At 37.3% G+C, this 20,886-nt stretch overlaps 1 protein-coding gene across 1 annotated transcript in view; it reads right to left on the reverse strand.

The window, feature by feature from the left end:
* Window positions 1-20,886, reverse strand: part of PRKN (parkin RBR E3 ubiquitin protein ligase) — a gene marked incomplete at both ends in the record, with an annotated part of 525,235 nt that overhangs the window by 400,609 nt on the left and 103,740 nt on the right. The window contains one exon of the mRNA XM_081998560.1: window positions 16,076-16,159. Coding sequence (XP_081854686.1) covers window positions 16,076-16,159 — 84 coding nt within the window. The remainder of the gene's footprint in view (window positions 1-16,075; window positions 16,160-20,886) is intronic.

Raw genomic sequence — 20,886 nt, forward strand, 5'->3', positions numbered from 1 at the left:
TTTGGTTTTCACAGCAAACCTTTATCTATTTACACTGCCTTCATTGTAAAAACAAGCAGAAAAAAAAGCATTGTTTTTTCCTAACTTAAAAAAATTTTATCCAGGGAGAATAAGGCTACATCCACAGAAGCAAACAGCTTATTGTTAAAGAATATCCAAGAGCATTTCCGGGTGATTGAACAGTCATCTGTAGAGTTGCAGTGTTAGCACGGTCCCCGGCATGGTTTGGATGGTGCCAGCTAGCATCTCTCACAAGCAGAGTTCAGGAGTGGGCGCACCCAGGTGCAGTTCTTGGTACATGGTTTGCATCCCTGTTTTGGGGACTGAGAAAACCTACTAGCTGCAGATAAGCTATGCTGTGCCACTTGGCCTTCAGGTATGAGGAATTTTACCAGCAACATTTGACCCTGTGGTCCTCCTATGAGGAGAAAGTGGGGCATGGTTTGCACCTCTCTCTACTTCTGGAAACATTTTCTTCCTAACCAGTACTATTTCCCAGTCCGATTTCCTCTGGTCTTCTGACCAGGCAGGCAACTGTGGGCAGGACTCTTCTACCCTTCTCTGTTGCAAAACACTCTCTGCTCCCTGATTTTACTAAGTAGGTTTCTACCTGTAGAAATAGCTGTAAATTCATACTTAGTTTAGTCAAAAGTATTTTCATAAATAGAAATTCATGCCCTCACTTGGATCAAAAAGTAATTTTGTTTAAAAATGTGACTAAATAGGGATTTACATGACTGCAGAATCTTTCAAGGAGAGCATGAACAGTGCACAAGCAGTATAAAGTGTTTTCTGCAAACACCACACAATGCTACATTCTCCATATGACATTTCAAAAATTATTATTTTATTACAATATCTACCTTACAAAGCAACTAAAATTGCTCAAGTTTTAACTTTCAAATTACCTCAAAAATGCATTTCTGGAAAAAATATTTTTGAAAACTATTTTACTGCAACTTTATGTAATTTGAAAGATACAAATGCATGGCCAAATAATTTCCTTCTAATGGGCTGTCAGAAAAAGAACCGGAAAGCAGAAAGACAGACCATTGACATTAAATAAAAACAACTGGCCAGATGCATTGTCTTATTCACAAAATTTCAAACACACCATGCTGAGTCTCCAGTGCTGTAAATACCTGGATGTCCATATATTTGCAGCACTGGGGACTAATATGCACTGTCCAGACTGCCAGGACCAGCAGCGCTTTAGCAAAATAACTGCTAGAAGTTAAAGCTGCCCCTGACTTACAGGTACGTGGCGGCGGAGCCAACGCAGAGATACTGATCTGTTTGGCTCAAGTTCCCCGTGTAGGATGTACAGCTTGCAGAGGTAACTGAGCCAACAGAATGAATCTGGCCTCACGAATGTTGTGTTCACACAAACATAACAGGTCTATTATAGCATTTGTTATGACAAATCTCTTTTCATACTCCAGTGATGGCATAAGCAATTAAACAGCTAGTGTTTGCCAAGCCCTGCCATGTACTTACCAGTGCCTTTGCAGTTTCCTGACTGCTATTCTTTCTGCACTGGCATTATCTCATTTAATAGCAGCGGTGTTCACTAGGAAGGCTCACAGCAACGTGAGAACGAACTTTCCACCACACAGTATATATGTTCAAGACTATGTAATGCATACGTAGGCAGACCTTGGGTAAGTACATTGTAATCCCTTCAGGATAATTAGAAGTTAAAATGAGAAATACATTTGTCTGTAAAAGATACATGCTTCATTTAAAGGTGCATGCCTGTAACACTATAAAAATGCACCATTCCCATTTCAGACAGAAGTTACAGCTGGCTATCAGATGGGGTTTTGCTTTGCTTTTCCCCCTTCACGTGTTTACCATTTGAAGTTCTTTAGCTACTATCACACTATGACCCCACTCTCGAGGAAATAAAACCCATCACTTCTAAAACACTACTTATCACAACAAAGGAGTCCAGCCTTTAATATGACACATAACATTTCCAGTCATTTTTTTTCCACATCCATAACAGGACCTTCCTGAGCAACACCTTGGAAAACACACACATTTATACAGGAAGTAGAAAACCTGAGTTCAGCTCTTTCCTGAACACACAGAGCTCCTAACTCAGCTCCTAGGAAAGTGGGCATGCAACTACATTCCTACAGACATAAATGCATAGTTTGTGTGCTCTATATTTTACCCAGCCTGTCATGAAAAATGCTTAATGAGTGCAGAGGGCAGGGACTAGAACCCAGGACAGTACAGCCTGGGGACAATATTTAATTACACTCAAGATTACCATTTGCAAAAAAAAAAAAAAAACCAAAAAACCCACACAAACAAAAAAAACCCAAGCAACAAACCAACCAGCTCATGCCCACTTTCTCCAGTGAAGGTCCCCTGTGTACTGCTCCACAGAAACCACAACTACTGTCAGTCACAAGCCCCGTGGTGGTGCCCTCCTGCAGTAACACAGCAGGTAAAGCACCCTTTCCTCCACAGACTAAATGAAATAGCAGCAACTATTTTACTTATATGAAAGGACAGTCCTCGATGGACATAACTGCAGAGAAGCGCATGCTCCCTCTAACCTACATCGGTTCAGATCCCCACACTAACTGTTATCGAGTAGCAGGGCCAGGAACAAGATGGAGGCTGGGCCTCTACCTTGCTGAAGGCTGGAAGCCCAGTAACACTGCACGCGTTTCCAGCGCGCGATTCCCTTGCTCTTGGAGGAACGTAAGCAGAGGGGACAGACATTCCCGGCTGGTAAGATGTCCCAGATATAACACACTAAAGTCTTAATGAAACTGGAAGACAGTTCCAATTGTGTCAATCTCATACATCCAGGGACCAGAGATACCCTGAAACCGCCTAGTCCAAACCTAGACAGGCAGCAAGTCCATCCTAATGTTGCCAAGAACAATCTGACCTTCTCTACAAGCATGAAAAATAAGTTTAAAAAGGTGAAAACAGAACACCCCTTAATGCAAGAATAAGCTTTTTTTTTTCCCCCAAGAAAATCTTTTTGCTACAGTATGCCATCTCCTAGGTAACCCCCGCTGTTTATTCTGAGCCTCTCCCAATCACAGGAGCTTTCTAAATAACAAAATGAGGAAAAGGCCCTCAAGAAGCATGTTCCAAGACACTAGTTAAATATATTCGAAACAAACTCAGTATCTGACACACACGACATCTTACAGTCTTAAAAATAAAACATAGTTGGTAACAGGGAAAACAGTGTTACTTTAAATCTAGCGTGTATCATGCTAATGCTTGCTGGTTATTTCATTTTAAGAGGTTCTAATTTTTGCCACTTGGGGTATTTTTTTTGTTGTTTTTTGGGGGTTGGGGGCGTTTAAGGTTTTGTTTTGGTATTGTGTTGTGGGAAGGGAGGCAGGGGTAGGAATATGGACCCAATGTTTTCCAGCATGGTTCTTCTCTTGTTCATATATTTTGCATATTTATTTCTATATATTTTCAAAGAATAGTTATGACTTTTACAGTTACTTAGAAAACCAAATATTTTAAATTAAAGTTGAAATAAAATGCACAAATTGATTAGGTCAGGTTTCTCTGAGCTAGAAAACCAGTTGAAGCAGACTCTTACAGAAATCCAGCTACACAAATGCTCCCATAAGAACTGTGAATTACAAGAATTAAGGTATCACAGCAAACTCTTATTGACAGGTTACTGACCTTGCAAGCAATACACTATTGCTTACCAGTATTCAAGATAAAGCTTCTAGAAATCAAACTGTTTGTGGGTGCCACCTCTAACGCACGTAAAAGTCGTAACACCTTTAATAAGTATCTCCACAGTGAATTTTGTTATTTTTCCCCTTTACAAAACTCAAATTCACATGGGGCCAATATTTTTGTTTGCAAAGAATGAGATATACACAATTACAGCTTCTCCTAATGGCACTGTAACAGTGGTGTTCAGCAAGAAGTTATTTCTTAGTAATTATCACAAAGGCATCAGACGTACACAGCTTTTCTTTAAAGCAGAAGACAATAAACCCCATTGATGCAACTTGAATACTCCTGCGTCCGTTCTGATGTTGCAATGGTGGGGTAGCAGGAGAGTGAGACAGCTTTATCCATCAAAAGGACAAAACTTACCTTACACTAGAACACTCTTTCCTCATCTCCTAGCAGCAGTTTAAGCATGTGTAGCTTTTAAGAACAATTTGTAGCCACAGTTACTTTGCCCACGTATATTGAAGTACCACAGTGGAAAACTCAAACATTTGATTTCAGGATGCCCCAAACATTTACTGAGATCCCAAGGAGCTGCTACAATATACTGGTCAGCAGATATATTACTCAGAGACGTAAGGTTCCACAAAGATTTGAAAGAAAACTATTGTGATGCATGTCACAACCAGTCTATAGATAACATGCTTTTAACAATTTGTTGGGGTTTTTTTGATCATAAGTTTCTAACTATCCATTGTACTGAAGCAAGGGAATAATTGACTCCCAAGCATCCTCCCAGCAAACAGGCCAAAATACTGAGTATTTCTAATGACACTAAGAGCCTCACTAAGCCATTTTTATGTATTTATACAGTTAATATGCATTCAAATTAGTGTCCCATTGGGGCACGTGCTTAAAGCATAGACCAGCATTAACTTCAACAGTCTATTTGTATATTTAAAGCTGGGTATATATTTCAAGTATCTTCCCGAGTTGGGCTATTAAGACAGAAAAAAAGAGTCAGAAAAACATTCGTTATTACAATTTAAATTTTCTAGACTCAAAGCAACAGAACTTTTGCTTACATCTGACTTCTCTGAGCTCAAAATAGTGTTGTATACTGAAGACAACCATGTTTACCTGGCCCCGTATAGCTATACTACTATGAGAATCCAGGCATTTCTGACAGCAGTTCTTCAAGAACTACCCACTGCATTAGCATGAACCATGAGAGACAGAGCCCATAATGTGCAGCAGTATTTCCAACATGAATTACCTTGCAGCCCCTGGTGAGAGCAGCTCGCAGGTGATGCCATTGACTACATTATCTCACACCACCAAATCCTATAAACAGTGCATGCTTATTTCAAATTTGTTTCTGATTTATCAAAATTAGCTTATTTCATAAGCTGCCTGCACAGAAGCAGAAGATAAAGAGTTTACAAGCTGATCCAAAATCAGGTAAAGGCATGACCTCTAGAAACAGATAGACTCAAAATAGAGTAGACAATTGTTAATCAAAACCTTTTTTCAAAAGTTTTTTCAAGTCTCAGAACAGAACATCAGGCATGGAACTATAGGTGGGAAGCAGATTTTATGCCAAGGTAAGTTTTATAGCAGCTTTTACATCTAACACATAGTGTGTCAGCCTGCAAAATGACACAGTTATTAAACACTCAATAACAGTACTTGCCAGATGTGAATGAAGAAATTGTGTTCTTCCATATAAATGCTGCCTGACATTTCAGGAGAGACTCCTATATAACCATACCACACCCTAAGAAAAATCACCTTCATCTGGTTTGATTGCTGATAGATGATTGCAAGAGCATGTTGCATGCTTGAGTGGAAACCCAAGATTTCAATCATCAGTAATGAATTTGCAACAGCTGCAGACAGTAGCATATTGTTTATATGTCATGTGCAGTGAGCCACAGATTCAGTGAAAGTGTTACTGAAATTCATTGAATTACAAAAACCTATCCATGAACACATTAGATAAGTTGCCACAGCGCATGCAAAAATATCTATTAAACAACCTGTATTTGGAAAAAAAAGTGTGGGCCTGATTTGTGAAACAAGTGATAGAGTAAGCACAATGCTAGAGTCTGGAACTGATTCTACTGTGTCTGAGGTTTTTTTCTCTGTTTTTAATAAAATAGCATTTCATTCACAGGTTTCAATTATTGCTTCCCAATTTATTTAGGTCCCTGAATTCCTGCAAGTTTTCTAAAACTTAATAGCTCAAATGCACAAAGGGTATAATCCCCTGGAAATAATACGCGGAAATGATTGTAGAGCTACATACTTTATTTACACTGTAACTGTTACGCCGCACTCACTACTAGGTTTGGAACTGTATTATGGCACTAACACATGCCAGCAAGAGTCACACACCTTCTTCCCACTTTCCTCCCTGGCATAAGAATATGATATACTGAATTTAGAGTCCTTCAGTGTTCATGCTAGGTGTAACTAGGACTCAAAAAAATACATGCTTATGTACACGCTCAGAGTATAAACTGAAAAAATGGAGTTTTTATATAGATTGTGACAAATACTGTTCATTTTTATCTTTATAGTTCAGTCTTATTAATATCTGGCTTCTCTAAGACATCTGTTCCAGTAACATCTGATTATTTCAGGAATGGCCACACTAGACCATAGAGCAGTCCATCTAGCCCAGTATCTTGTCTCTAATAGGAAGTTAACAGTAGATGGCCAGAATGTGTGTTAAAAAAAAAACCACAACACACCACCATCTAAAAAACGCAAAACAAAAACCAGGACAAACCTAAAGAGGTATTTGCCTAGAATATGTCCCCAAGCTTCTGCAATTTGTGGCTAAGAGACTTCCTAAAACAGAAAGGGTCTCTTCACATTTGATCATTCTCAATGGATTTTTCTTCCATTAGTTTGTCATGTTTTAAACCCACTGTAGCTTCCACAATATATCATGGTAAAGAGTTCTGCAGTTTAATTATGTACCGTGCAGAGAGGTATCTCCCTGTGGCTGTTTTGAACATCACAATAACTGGAGAAGAATACTGTATCAGTATATGGGAGATGATGTAATCCTACAACATTGTCTTTATGACAGCAAACACAGTATGGTTACAGAGCGAGTTCCCTGCTACAGTGCATCATCAACATGTTTTTCAGACATTTGTAAAAGTAAAAGTCTCTTAAACATGTTACAGGTGCATTTATGTTCAGTTTTGGTTTGTGAATACCATCTACCTTTCAGCATGGTCAATGGGATTACAAGGGCTGTGAATGATCTAGGATTTGGTAAGATAAACACAAGCTATGCTCTGCTCTCTTTCCATGACCATCAGACCCTTGATACTGACAATCTCAAGGAGGATATAAAAATGACCATTTATAAAACATTAATTGTTTTTTTCAGTGAATCCAGGGGCATCACAAGATTTGAAGAAAAGTTGTTGGTTTGTTAATCTAAGGTATTGCTCTTGCCAAAACTCTCACTGATTCCTGTTAGAGGACAAATCTTCAGCTCACCTGAAATGCCTTTCATCAAATCATGAAACATCTACACTATCTGAAGAATTTTTCAGGAACTCTATCATTGAAGGAGATGCAAAATTGTGTTCAAAACAACACCTTTTTTTTTAAAAGGCAATTCTGGAGGACCAGCAAAACCTAGTAGCTGAGCACAACCATGCAAAGTAACTGTTCATATAAGACAGACTAGAACACTGACAAAAAAATATCTCTGAAAGCATGCTTAATGCTCATGTTTTCAGATAAGGTTTTCTGGAACTGAACCACAGATGCAAAAAATAATGAGCAACACAGGATTTTTTCCTTTTTTTTTTTATTTCAGTTGCGGTGTTAACAACTGAAGAACAGCATCAAAGAGCAGAGGATTTGTTTGAAGAAAGCATTCTAATCTTCAGCGTATTTTGTTTGATCTTTTACAAAATTGTGACATTTCCCCACATGCAAATAGAAATGGTGGTAGCAATACACACAGGATGAGCTAAACTTCCTGAGACCATTCAACACAGTAAAAATGCATGAGTTTCTCTGGGTTTGCCAGAATATCTACATAATTGCAGCTCACAAAAACTATTAGCGGCTCTTTACTCTTGGTGAGATGAGAAAACTGAAGAACATATCCAAAGACCTGGCTTGACCTCAGTTTTAACATTTTTATGGTGCTAAAAATAATGCATTGGTTAAAAAAACGCTTCTTAAAGAAACAGCAAATTATTATTTTTTCTTTTGACTATGCAACCAACTGTTCTAAATCATACTTATGTTTGCTGGTGGTGAGATTTTATGCAAACACCATTTGTGACCCATAAATGTCCAACAGACAGTGCAAATACTGTATTTCTACACTGGGAAGGAGTGAATAAGTAATCTCTTTTTAATTTTTTGTTAAGTGAGGATAGGTCTTAATTTTAAAAGCTTTAACTTTTTTCCCCAGATAAATAATTTTGCTGGTTTTGTCCTTCTATAGAATTAATTCTATTTTACAATTCAGTTTTTAGTGCAGTAAAGTCAATGACAACTAAAAAGTGGAATAACATAATTTCTTTATACGGGAAAAATTGACCTACTTCAGAATGAAGTTATTTTGAGAATATCTGTTAAAAAGGAAACTAATTGTAGCTTCCTAAAGAGGTAACTGAGAAAAATGTGGAGTTGAATTAATTTGTAACTACAAAGAACTCCAAAACATATTAAAGATCTTTAAATATTAAGAAAAAGTCAACTGTCTTGTGTCTTTCATCACTCATCAAGTTTCACATAAACATTTTTAATCTGTAGTTGCTATTGAGGAAGTTAATGTAAAGGCCTAGAAAAAGTTACCACAATATAATCAATCACAGAACCTTTGCAAGTTATTCCAAAATCCTGTTTTCAGTGCTGTTCTCTCTCGCCACTCTTCCTTAGAAAATTCACTGCTGGCAAAACAAAACAGTGTCACCCACATTTTGTGACGATTTAAAATAGAGAGCTTTACAGGAACAGAATGACATGCCATAGCTTAGGGCCGCTTTATATGAGGTAATATAGGCAATTATAGGCATGTAAATCTGACACTAGTCCCGGATAGAATAATAGCTAATATGGTACTTGATTAATAAAAGAAGGATGTGTAATTAATGTCAATCAACAAGGATTTACAGTAACTAGATCCTATCGAACTAATCTGACATTTTTATGAGTTTACAGATTTAGTGGAGTAACATAAGACTGATGTTGCAACTTACCCAGATTTGTGCGTGGCATTTGATATGGCACTAACATTTTGAAACTAACATTAAGAAATTAGAACACTACGAGATCAATATTAGATGGATTTAGCTGATATGTTTCAAAATCTAATTTACTACAGTGAATCATGCATGTTTTTCAATGTGGTCTTGCAGTGATCATCTCCTAGCCCTATGCTTTTCAAAATGTTTGTTAATGACCTGGAAGATAGCATAGAGTAATTACTCATAAATTTTTCAGATGGCACAAAACCTGGGGGAGTAGAAAATAATGAAAAGTAAAAGTCACTGACAAAGCCACATGAACAGCTCACCTAGCTGAGATCAAACATATAATAGGCATTTTAAGAGTCACAAATGAAGTCACACCTTTAGAAGTAAGGGCCATGCATGCAGGAAGAAGGACTCCATCCAGTGAGGCACCAATTTGTAATGATTGAGATGATCAGATTGGTGGATCATCAGCCGAGTTGGAAACTTTAAGATGCCATTATGGTTAAATTGTCTAATAAAACTGCTGGATACTGTCATGGTTTAGCCCCAACCAGCAACTAAGCACCACGCAGCCGCTCGCTCACTCCCCCACGGTGGGACGGGGGAGAGAATCGGAAGAGTAAAAGTGAGGAAACTCATGGTTTGAGATAAAGACACTTTTAATAAGTAAAGCAAAAGCCGCGCACGCAAGCAAAGCAAAACAAGGAATTTGTTCACCACTCCCCATGGGCAGGCAGGTGTTCAGCCATCTCCAGGAAAGCAGGGCTCTGTCACGCGTAATGGTTTCTTGGGAAGACAGACGCCATAACTCCGAACGTCCCTCCACCCCTTCCTTCTTCTTTGTCCCAGCTTTATATACCGAGCATGACGTTATATGGTATGGAATATCTCTTTGGCCAGCCTGGGTCAGCTGTCCCAGCTGTGCCCCCTCCCAGCTTCCCGTGCACCCCCAGCCTGCTCGCTGCAGGCCAGCATGAGAAGCTGGACTGTCCTTGAGCACTTAGCAACAACTCAAAACATCAGCACCTTATCAACATTTTCTCATCCCAAATCCAAAACATAGCCTCACACTAGCTTCTGTGAAGAAAATTAACTCTACCCTGGCTGAAACCAGGACAATACCCACATAGGTAAGCAGAATATATCATCCCTGCAGGTGGCCCTGATCGCATCACTGCTATAACTGTGCCTGGTTCTGATGTGTGAACTTTATGAAAAGTGTTAAGAATGCAACAGATAGCTGAGCAAATGATTAAGGACTAGAAAGCAAAGTTTTATTACTTACGTCAGAACATTCAAGGAAAGGATAAGGTACAGCTGAACTTCAGTCTATGGAAACCAACATGAAGAAACAGAGGGCTCTTGATAGTAAAGGACAGTAGAAAGAAACAGAAGCTAGACAAGCTGAGCAGAAAATTTGTACTAGAAATACAGCACATGTTAATCTGGCAAGTTAATTAACTGCCTAAATCAAGGGATTCTTTTTGTTCAATTCACCACCAGCTTTAAGTCAAACATGTATGTTTTCCTGAATTGTATGTTCTCATTCAAAAATCTATTACTTCAGGAAAGGATCACAACTTGCATTACACAGGAGGGTAGGTGAAGTGATCAGAATGTTCCTTCTGCTCTTATATCTATGGATCGCTTATTTCCCACCCATGCATACCAATTAAATAAATCAAAGATTCTGTGGTGCAAAGGATTCCCTTAGTGTGTTTTTTCAGACTTCAGATCTTATATCTCAGAAGTTTGGGATTCCCAAATAGTTCCATGGGACCAGAGAAGATCCCAAAAATGCTAGCCCACATACCAGATTGCCCTGACACATTATGCTTTGGGACACAACCATTCATCAAGGAAATTGGGAGCGGGGGGAAGGGCAAAAAACCACAGAAATTGGAATATATGGAAAGAAAGTAAAACAACTGCTAACAAGTCTACGAAAGTTTTTGGAGGATCAAAGCCAATGCATGTTAAAAACCACTTGTACAGTTCACAATTTAAAAATAGAGTAGTTCAATGCAATTGCATACAGGCTTGCATTTGTATTATTACAGGTGTGATATGAGAATGATACATACGCTACTGTGAATGATCAGAAGGCTTGCAAACATCTGAAAGATGACATTGAACACCACCACAAGATTTGTCTTAATATACCGTAAGGTGATGATTCAGTCATGCATGTGGATTTTTTTTTTTTTTTGAAATTAGGGTCAAGTACCTGACTTTATTAGTTTATGATATGAAATTAATGGTTAAGTTGGTACTATGTCTGATCTATAGTTATCCTAGGTTTTGTAAGAAATGTATGTACATTAACTGTAGTTATGGACTGACTTTGGCCATTGTTCTGCTTAACTAACTAGGCTTTTAAAGTCACTCCTCACAAACAATTTAGAAGCTTTTATTATGCAAGAGAAACTTGTCTGGGGATGTCCCAATTGATTCTCAGCTTCACTACAGAAGCATAAATCAAGCCAAAGCATTAGATGTGTTTAATAGGACAACTTAACTTAGCGATTAAAAAAGAGCCATTTTAATCTTTAACTTGATTAATGGATAGGTTTCTGAAGGGAACAGACTTGAAATGAGAAAATTCTCTGAAATTGTTTGCTTATTTGTTAGCTCTGACCCCTTATTATCTCAAAATAGGAAAGATAGAGTAAACCTATGATGATGAGTCTGGTTTTCTCATTACTTACCTTGCATTTATGCTTTATTTCTTTTACTTGCACTAGATTTACTTGCCACACCACTTGGCATAAGAGAATACAGCAGTTCTTAAACAGTAAGAGCAATGGCCTCAGGGTCTTGGGTAAATGCAAAAATACTCTGAAACTTGTATGAAGTTTCAATAATTTTCTTCTCAAGTCTGGATAAAGAAGCTGTCAATCTTACTTCACAGGTTGTGTTACAAGAGTAACAAAAATCTGGTATTTTAATTAGCACTCCTGTTCCATCATAATCACTGTGATCAGTTTGGGTTTTTTTTTTTTGTTTGTTTTTAAAGCATGTGATATCTGGACTAATCTCTAATGTATAAGGCAAACTAACATGGACAGCATGAAATAAAGGTAATAAAGTCAAGAGGTTTCTTGGTATTAAGAAACATCTCAGGGTTTTTAAAATTACTCATACCAATATTATGACATTGAAAATATTCTAATGGCTCCAAGGATAGACATGGTTCCTTTCACAAATAGCCCACCATACCACTTTAAACAAAGAAAAATGAATAAATAACATAGCAATGTGTCAGAGCCCTCCTATAACAAGATGATCATTCTTTAGTTGAAGATATTCACATTTTTATAACATCATTAGATTTACTACTTTAATCTTGATACTCTAATTGCTACAGAATTTATTTCTGTTCTCAGCTAAAACTGAGGTCTGAGCTGATCAAAGCAAAATGAGCTAAAAAAGTGAAGCATGTTTTATCTGAACAGTGATGTTTGATAAGAATGGTTTTGTGTGTTCGAAAGATAAACTATTTGGTAAGCCACATATTCAAACTACCTAAGCTGAACTGCTCCCTTGGTTTCTTAGTCCACCCTATTCCAGATGAGCACAGACCCCCTGTGGAACAGATGGGCTATGAGAAGATTGCATATCATCGCTGTCCTCAACGATAAACCTAATGACAGTAAACATGCAGGAGAAGGACAAGTATTCGTGACACCTCTTCAAAAATTTCAACATAATAAAATTGCAAGATTCAAATGACACAGGAGGAATGTGGAAAAGCAACAAGAAGTTACACAATGGAAAAACATCGCATGCTTCCTATTTGCAAACTCCTTGTCCCAAACACACATTGGAACAGTGATGTTACTGTATAGTGAAATGTGACCATTAGAAACCACGTATAACGACAATATAACAATCATAAATCAAAAGGAGTAAAAAAAATAGATAAGTGACCAAACTTAAAAAAATAAGTCTTTGCTCTAGACACAGGAGATTGCTATAGAGCTTGATTAGAAAGGTATACTGATATTTAAGGAAACCCAGCACTTAGAGATGCTTCTATATGTTCACAGAAGTCCTGTTGCTTCTTGTAGAAACACTTTCCTGAAACCCAATACGTTTTGGAGACTAAAGCGGATATAGAAATGCTATTCATTTATGAGGGACAGTCGATGCAGTGTTCGTCAGCAATAACAACCTCAAGGTAGCAGTAGTGAGACATATCACACTAGGATAGAAGTACATTTATATTCCATTAAAATAATTTTCATGTTTCCTTATTCACGGTGACTTAAATAAGTCATATTGAGTATGCCATAAACTATATCTGACCACATAAGCCATTATCTGACCTATAACCCTGTTTAACCCTTCCATTATTGTTTCTGAGATTTTGAAGTCTACAGTAACTCTTTCTGCACATCAAGTGAGAATCTCAAAAACACATACAGAACATTAATAGTTTTTTCCACAGGTTTCTAAAGTTCAAAACAATTTGTCCTATGTTTTGCCTTGGAGACATGGCCAAGTCTTTCAGAAACTGATGCATGTTCACTTGAGTGTGGGACTGATGTGCAGCCGATTCCTACAAAATCGCCACTTCAGTGGTTACAGTGGCATTACAGCTCTGTCTCTGCCTACCTATGAAGGGAGCCATATTATTTCTGTGGCTCTTGATGACTTTCGAATACCAGGAGCCTATGAAGAGATAGAAACACGTAACACCGTTTTTATACACAGAAGTAGAAAAGTTGTCTTCACAATCAGAAGTTCACTTCCTTGGATTATAAACAGAAAGTCTTCTGTATGTCTCTTAGAGAACTGCAGAAGTTTGAGCTTAATAAGAACACGTCGCAGTAATATTTCATTTGAATAAGGAAAGGTATTTACTGACTGAATAAAGAGTTTATTATCAAATGTATCTAGATTGCTTGTAAGAACAAACCTGAATCCACCAAAATCATACTAGAAGTACTTTTCCCCCTCATCCCCACAAAAAAGAAGGAATAAATACTGGCCCTTCAACAGGATAGCAGCTAAAATTTCATTTGAGGTACAGTGTCTACAATTTTTGTTCAACTACACATGACAGATGTACTTATTCAGCAGAAAGCATATGTTCCAACTATTAACATTACACTGAAAACAAAACCCAAACCCAACATAGCTCCAATAGCACTCACTCAAACTTGCAATTGGTCAAGAAACAGCTTGCTTTTGTCTATTCCCCTGAGTTACTGGAACAGATTATTTGTAATGCTCTGAAAAAAGCAGCATTTCATTTTTAACTCTGTGGTATGATACCTTTTACTTAACATAATTTCTACATCACTGATACTGTATTTTGCAATCTTCTTGAAAGGTTTACTGTGATCTCACTGTCACGATTTAGTCGTGGATTTGTACAAAGTAATCATTCAAATAACCATAAAACTGTTTTGTAAGTCTTACCAACAATAAACAAATACTGGAAACCTTTGAATCATTACTTCAAATACACCCCTGGATCACCTTTTCACTAAATAGGAGAACTGTGTTCATAAAAAGAGTAAGTTCATTTCCATCTTTTTAATGAAGAATAGGAGCTTGTTCATAGGATTCCTTTCTTCAAATGTGGCAGTAATCATTGCTCTTCAGTCATGCAGCTGTTTGGGAACATTTCTAGTCTAAGAATACACTGGCTGACAAAAATGAAGAGCTAACTATTTCCTCCTTTAATGAACTCTATTCTTTTAAAAATAAAGAAAAATAATAATTAAAAAGAGAGGTCAATAATGACATGAGAAACCAATACTTCAGTTCTTCACCACTGCATGACACTGAAACAAGAACAACATTCCTGTAGGAGGGAAAAAGTAGTTCTTCATCCATAGAACAAATTTCACCTCCTTCTGTCTACAACAAGCTTTCTGATAACATTCAGGCACAAAACAAGAGGGGCCTTAGAGGTACAGGTGAGATTTCTTCATGATAAGAGCAGTTTGTAAATCACTTACTAATTAACCTCAACTCTCACCTATCAGTAAGGCCTTCATACACTATTATGGGTCTGTTAAACTTGAACTATGGCGCTGCTCTGCTTTGAGCAAAGCAATCTTTGCCTACCTCGCTAAGTGACAAAAAAATCAGTTCAAGCTATTCACGCTGTAATTAAATTATGCTCATGTGAGAGCAGTATCTGGAATTTCAGAGAACCATGCCTGTTTCCATAGCCTTTGGGTTGCCCTTTTCAAAGGATACAGTGAATTACAAGAAAAAGAACTTGGAAAGAAAAGCAAAGAAATACACCTGAAAACCCGGAGCACTGCTGGTGCTTTCAGTCATTTCTCTTGACTGACTACCTGCACAACTACATACAGCACTTCTGTCTGAAAATGTTTGGACACAGCTACCAAAGTACATGGTTCCATCTCATTTAGTGAATGGTCCTGGTTTGCAAAACAGCTTGAAAGACTCCAATTTGATCCTCATTTAAAATGTGTCAGCTTGAATCAGATGAAGTCAACTTTTTAATTTTCTGATTAATATACTTGTAGTTTGTTATAAAAGTTATTTGAGTGTTCCACAATTGCAGTAACACAAGTGTCCACACCAAGTTCTACTGCTTCAAAAGGATGAAGTTCAGAGTGAAAGCATGATTTCTGATAATAATAATGACTGTAATTAGAGCTCAATGTTATTTTTACATTGCTTTGGACACTGTATTTTCTTCACTATTTGTCAAAACACTGGACTATTAATTTTGCTTTATAAAGTAGTCTAACATTAAATCTCTGAAAGAAACACTGGTTATTACCTTTACCAAATCCACATTCTCTCTTTGGACCCCATTTTCACCTGAGTTTGTAAGCTTTTGTATTTCTGGATAGAGCACAACTTCTCAAGAGCCTATTACTCCAGGCTACGGAGTAACAGCCTATGATTGAAATGAACATGAAGAGATACTGTGGAAGAGCCCCCCAGGCATCACAGGGGACTGATACCCAGTGAATTCATCCTTCAATCCAAAGAGCAACTGACCAAGTTCCTCCTTTTTGCTAAACATTGGAGATATATTATCTGATGCTGAACAGCTCTTTTGAAGTGTACCATACATGTCAATTTACATTCATTTCTGCCATTCTAATATTGTTAGAATCGCTACAGTAGCTGGAGAAACGTGACAAAAATCTTACCGCTATGTTTCCGTTGCAACTTTGGGACTGGCAAACACCTCTTATTCTGTTGGGAATCAGCACATCGTCCCAGCAAGACGGGCCCTTCAAAATAAAACCAAACATATAAAGGTTTAATCTACTTAATAAGTAAATATATAAAAGCTGGTTTTATTGCTCCTCTTCCTCTCCCATTTCTTTCAGACTTTAACTAGATAGTTCTATCAAGTTTATACTGAGGAACTCCAATCAGATTATGTGACAATTTTCATCAGTAAAGCTCTATCACCGACAGAACATACAACCTGAAGTCACTGTTGAACAGGAGTCAAACAGTAGGTACATTTTCTCAGTTTAAGACAGGGACTGACTTAATTATGATTAAAAAGCTACAAAGACTCATATTCTAGTTCACCACCATATACACAGTGGCCTGCAGCTGACTAGGGGGAAAAAGGGAAAAAAAAAAAAAGATGGCAGTTAAAACCAGAATACAGTTAGAAAGACTGGAGTGTAACACAAAGACTAGGTTAAGTACGTTTTCTGTATTTTGTTGTTTAAGTATTAAATGGCTCTAACTTTACTGAAATCTGTTTCTGTTTTCATGAGCTACTAATGTGAATTTTGATAATGTTTGCTTTAAACAATAAGTTAGACTTCTTGTCACCAGATAAAGCCTTTGCCTAACCATAACACAACGTAATGAAAGTGTGAAGGGAGGACTTAGTATATTCTTGGATGTTAATATTAGCTTCAAGATTTGTCATTGTTAATAAAAAAACCCCACAAACAACATAAAAACCCAAACGGAAAATTGATAGAAAATCCTTAGCAAACTTTACTATGACTTTTTGAATATAAACAGTTCATTTATGAGTGTACTACAAAACACAGAGTAAATTTAGAGATTAATAAAGCTGATTTGTAATATTTCACAACTGCAAAATAGTGTGGTTAACAGGATGATCTATCAAAGAAGAATATTTATATATACAGCATATATAGGAACATTCATAAAAATATTTCCCAGCACATAAAAAATTTAAATGACATTAGCACAAGTCTCCTCTTTAATATTAAATCTCACACCAGTTAATATTTAATATTCAGACAATAAAAATTAGTCTAAGAAATAGATATGAAGCTTACAGATATCCATATACATAGCAGAAATAAACAACTAAGAAGATATCAATAATTAAAATATTTGCTACTTTGATTACTCAAGCATGCTTAGATTAATGTCACTACTCAGGATTAACAGGAAAAACTACCCAGAAGAGAAGTTATGGCAGTCAAAATGTTTAACTGCGTTAGTGAAATTAGTGCCTACTTAAATCATAGTTGGATTACAAAGTAATCCAGGACCACATCTAGTTCCCTAGCGTTTACTTCTGTATGAGGCATTTCTTCAGCATAGTGCAGACATGGCTGAGACAGCTTTGAACTAATTTGGGAGTAGGAACTTAGCTATCAAAGGTCAATCCAGCCTATCTGAAAAGTTGAGTAAAACAGGTTCATCATAGCTGAAGTGCTGGCATTTGAGACAGGTAAAAGAGCTTGAACATGTGTAAGTTGTACTGCAAGAAGACACAGGGGTGACTACCAGTCGATTTGATTCTTTGGGAGAGTAACAGCTGAAGGATGGTGTAGTTAGCATAAAGTAATAATACTTCACTTGAAATTGTGGTAAACTGACCAACCAACACCACCCCCCGCCAAATTCATTATTTAAAACATTTTAAAAATCAAGTTTGCCATCAATTATTCCAGTGAATTTTGACCTCTTACAAAGCTTTAGCATTCTTGAGGTTTAGCAGGAAGAACAGCAGAGCCTCCTTCAGCGGCTGCAAGAAGAACCACCTCCTTTTAACTGTTTTCAACTCAGCAGCTGAAAGTTTCATTCGATGCTCCCCCATTTATGTGTTTTTCCCCACACCACCAAAGATCATACAGGTCTCTAGCACACCTCTCATAGTAGTTTACCTTCCAGGAAGAAGAGTAATCTACCTTGCCATTCCTCATGCAGATGCTGTTCCTTACTTTTGATCAACTTTTTACTCTTGGTACTCTCTTCCATTTCTACTATGTCTTTTTAGAGTATGAGAAACGTCACACAGTATACGAGACTTGCTTCTGTGCTACACTAATGAATGGGAAGATGGTCTCACTGAATTTGTTCTTATATTTTAATAATTACTTAGGAAAGAAATAAAGTTACTTTGATGATGGTTACTAAGCACCGAGGCAGCATTTTGGTGGAATTACCTATCACAGATCCTAGCTGTCATTCCTGAATGGAACAGTTCTTTCCAAATCCATCATGTATATACAAAATCTGTGTTTATTTTCCTAGGGCACAGCACTTAATCTTAACATACATTGAATTCCATCTGCCCCTTCACCAGCAGATGAAGTGTGCATCCTAAGGTCCACAGCGGGGCTTCTAGTACGTACTTCCCAGACTCCTCCATGAGGAGGAACTGAACCCATCTGTTTGTTCCCAAGGATGAACCAGCTGCATACCTCATCCTGTCCAAGTGTTTCTTTTATATAGCAATCATCTAGTGGACTTGTACATACTCTGCCTCTGTTACACTTTAAAAGGACTCAGGAACAGTTTTTCTGCTGTTTGCAAGTTATAAACTTTTTGTTTACCCAGCTGCATTTTTATATTTAAGGTGCCCAAATTACACATCTCTTTTGGTTTGCTGTTTTTTTGTTCTGATTTTTTTTTTAATTTATCTCATTACTCATTTTACTCACTTTTCTGAAAGATGCATCCTTGATTCCAATAACCTCTCTTTTTTCACCCCCACAATTTAGTCATGCTAGCTTCCATTCAGTCCTCCTTAAGTTTCCATGCACATAATCTTTGATCCCAGTATAATTTCCATGTCTTCTCCAAGGATTTAGCTCTTCAGCTGCCCCTTCTACCTTCTTCTCAACAAGCACCCTTACTTTTATGTAGCTTCTCTTTTTTAAAATTAAGCACACTACTTGTGTCTTTCTCAGATTTTGTGAAGGTGCTGAACAAAAATATATTACAGGCATTGTTTAATGGTAGGTCTTTGTTACTAACATTATAAACCAGGTCTTCTGCGTTATCTTCTCTTGCAGCTTCTTTGATCAGCTTTTCCTTAACACAACCTGACAGCGTCTAAAAGTTTACTCCTGGGATCATGGTTTGACAAGATACCTAATCTACATGAAAGAAATTTAAATATCCCATTTTCATAATTTCTCCTACACTTTCAAGCTTTTGATTTACCTAGCATGTTAGACGCTCTATCATCATCATCTGGTCAAGTCACTGTTAATGGGGGTGTTACATTTTTTCCCCTTTTCAGGCCTAGAATTTCACGCCATTTGTTTTTCCAGTTTAGAGGAATTCAGTAGGTTTTTATATTTTTCAATAATCTTTACATAATTTACACTCAGGAAGAGGATACTGGAATGAAAGGGTGAGAAATAAGAAGTAAGTGTGCTTTATAAGATTTGAGGGCAGGGAGGGGGTAGGGGGGACAGTTATTAAAAAAATCCTAAAAAAAATCCCAAACACACCCAGCAAAACCCACCCTAACCACAAGCACAGCCACTTTTTCCTGGTCCTGATAACATCAACACTAAATCTTCCTGTTACTTCATCCCTGCATGATTAATACAAGACATTCAAACTTAATGATGCCAGTATACACACACACACACAGTGTCACAAGATTGCTACACAATCAGATAATTTAAAACAGTTTTGTAGAAGCAGTTCCACAGGTTTGTGTTATCAACTCTGGCATTTATTCTCTTGGTTTCATAAGAAGAAACGTCTCAAGCTAAAGTTTTTAGAGGAATTAATCCTTTAACTTCACTGACATTATTTCAGGAGAACAATTCCCAAGCATTCAGCAGTTTGCAGGTCTATGTCCATAATCACAAAAATGTAAGAAGGATAGTAATTCTTAAGCAAGAAAGAAAACGTGCATAGGACCATTTATAAAGTTGAGTGAGATTCTAGAAGAGTGCATATTCAAAATGAGTTTGAAACAGTGTTACTATATTGATTATGCCACAGCCTTATAGTAGTTGAGAGACCAGCAGCTGATTTGCAAAATATAATCAAGAAAGCATCCCTAAAGAAACCAGAACAGGAAAGAATTGATGCAATATTGGCTACTGTTAGTTAGAATTCCGCCAATACAACTAGCACTGGATAAGGTCTAAATATGCTTAATATGGCACTATCTTTTTATTTATTAATAATAACAAGAATTGTATGGATTTTGCGGTCACCTTTTAAGGTCTTGCATACAAGGGAAGGCTACTGTGCTGTACTGCATCATGTGAGGTTACTGCGCTCTCACTTTCTGCAATTATTTCTTCATGACATTTCTCACACACACTAGAGTAGTTTGTGCATGAAGCTGCTCTCTGCTTGAAATCAGAATGTCATTTTCCACTTAAGGTATGCTAAAAACATATACATGGGGAACTAGCAGCACAGTCCCACACTATCAGCGACTACTCAGCTGTTCACTCACACTGTAGCTAACAACTTCCTATTCTTTCCTTCATAAAAACCCCCACCCTATCCAACACTTCTTTACATTAACTGTTATGATGGGCTTGAAACCCATAAGAAATTCAGATGTATTTAACTTTTTTGATAACATGAACCAGACATAGCTTTAAGTCAACAGCATTTTCCCTTTGTTCTAGCAAGAGATAGAACAAGATCTTTAAAGGACAAATTAATCCAGCAGGAAAAGTCCAAGATGCACTGGCAAAATATCTTGCGTTTGTGCCTGTCTGGCAGCGAGGAGTAGGGGGAAAAAGTA

The sequence above is a fragment of the Phaethon aethereus genome, assembly GCF_964289735.1.
Source record: "Phaethon aethereus genome assembly, chromosome: 3".
NCBI lineage: Eukaryota > Metazoa > Chordata > Aves > Phaethontiformes > Phaethontidae > Phaethon > Phaethon aethereus.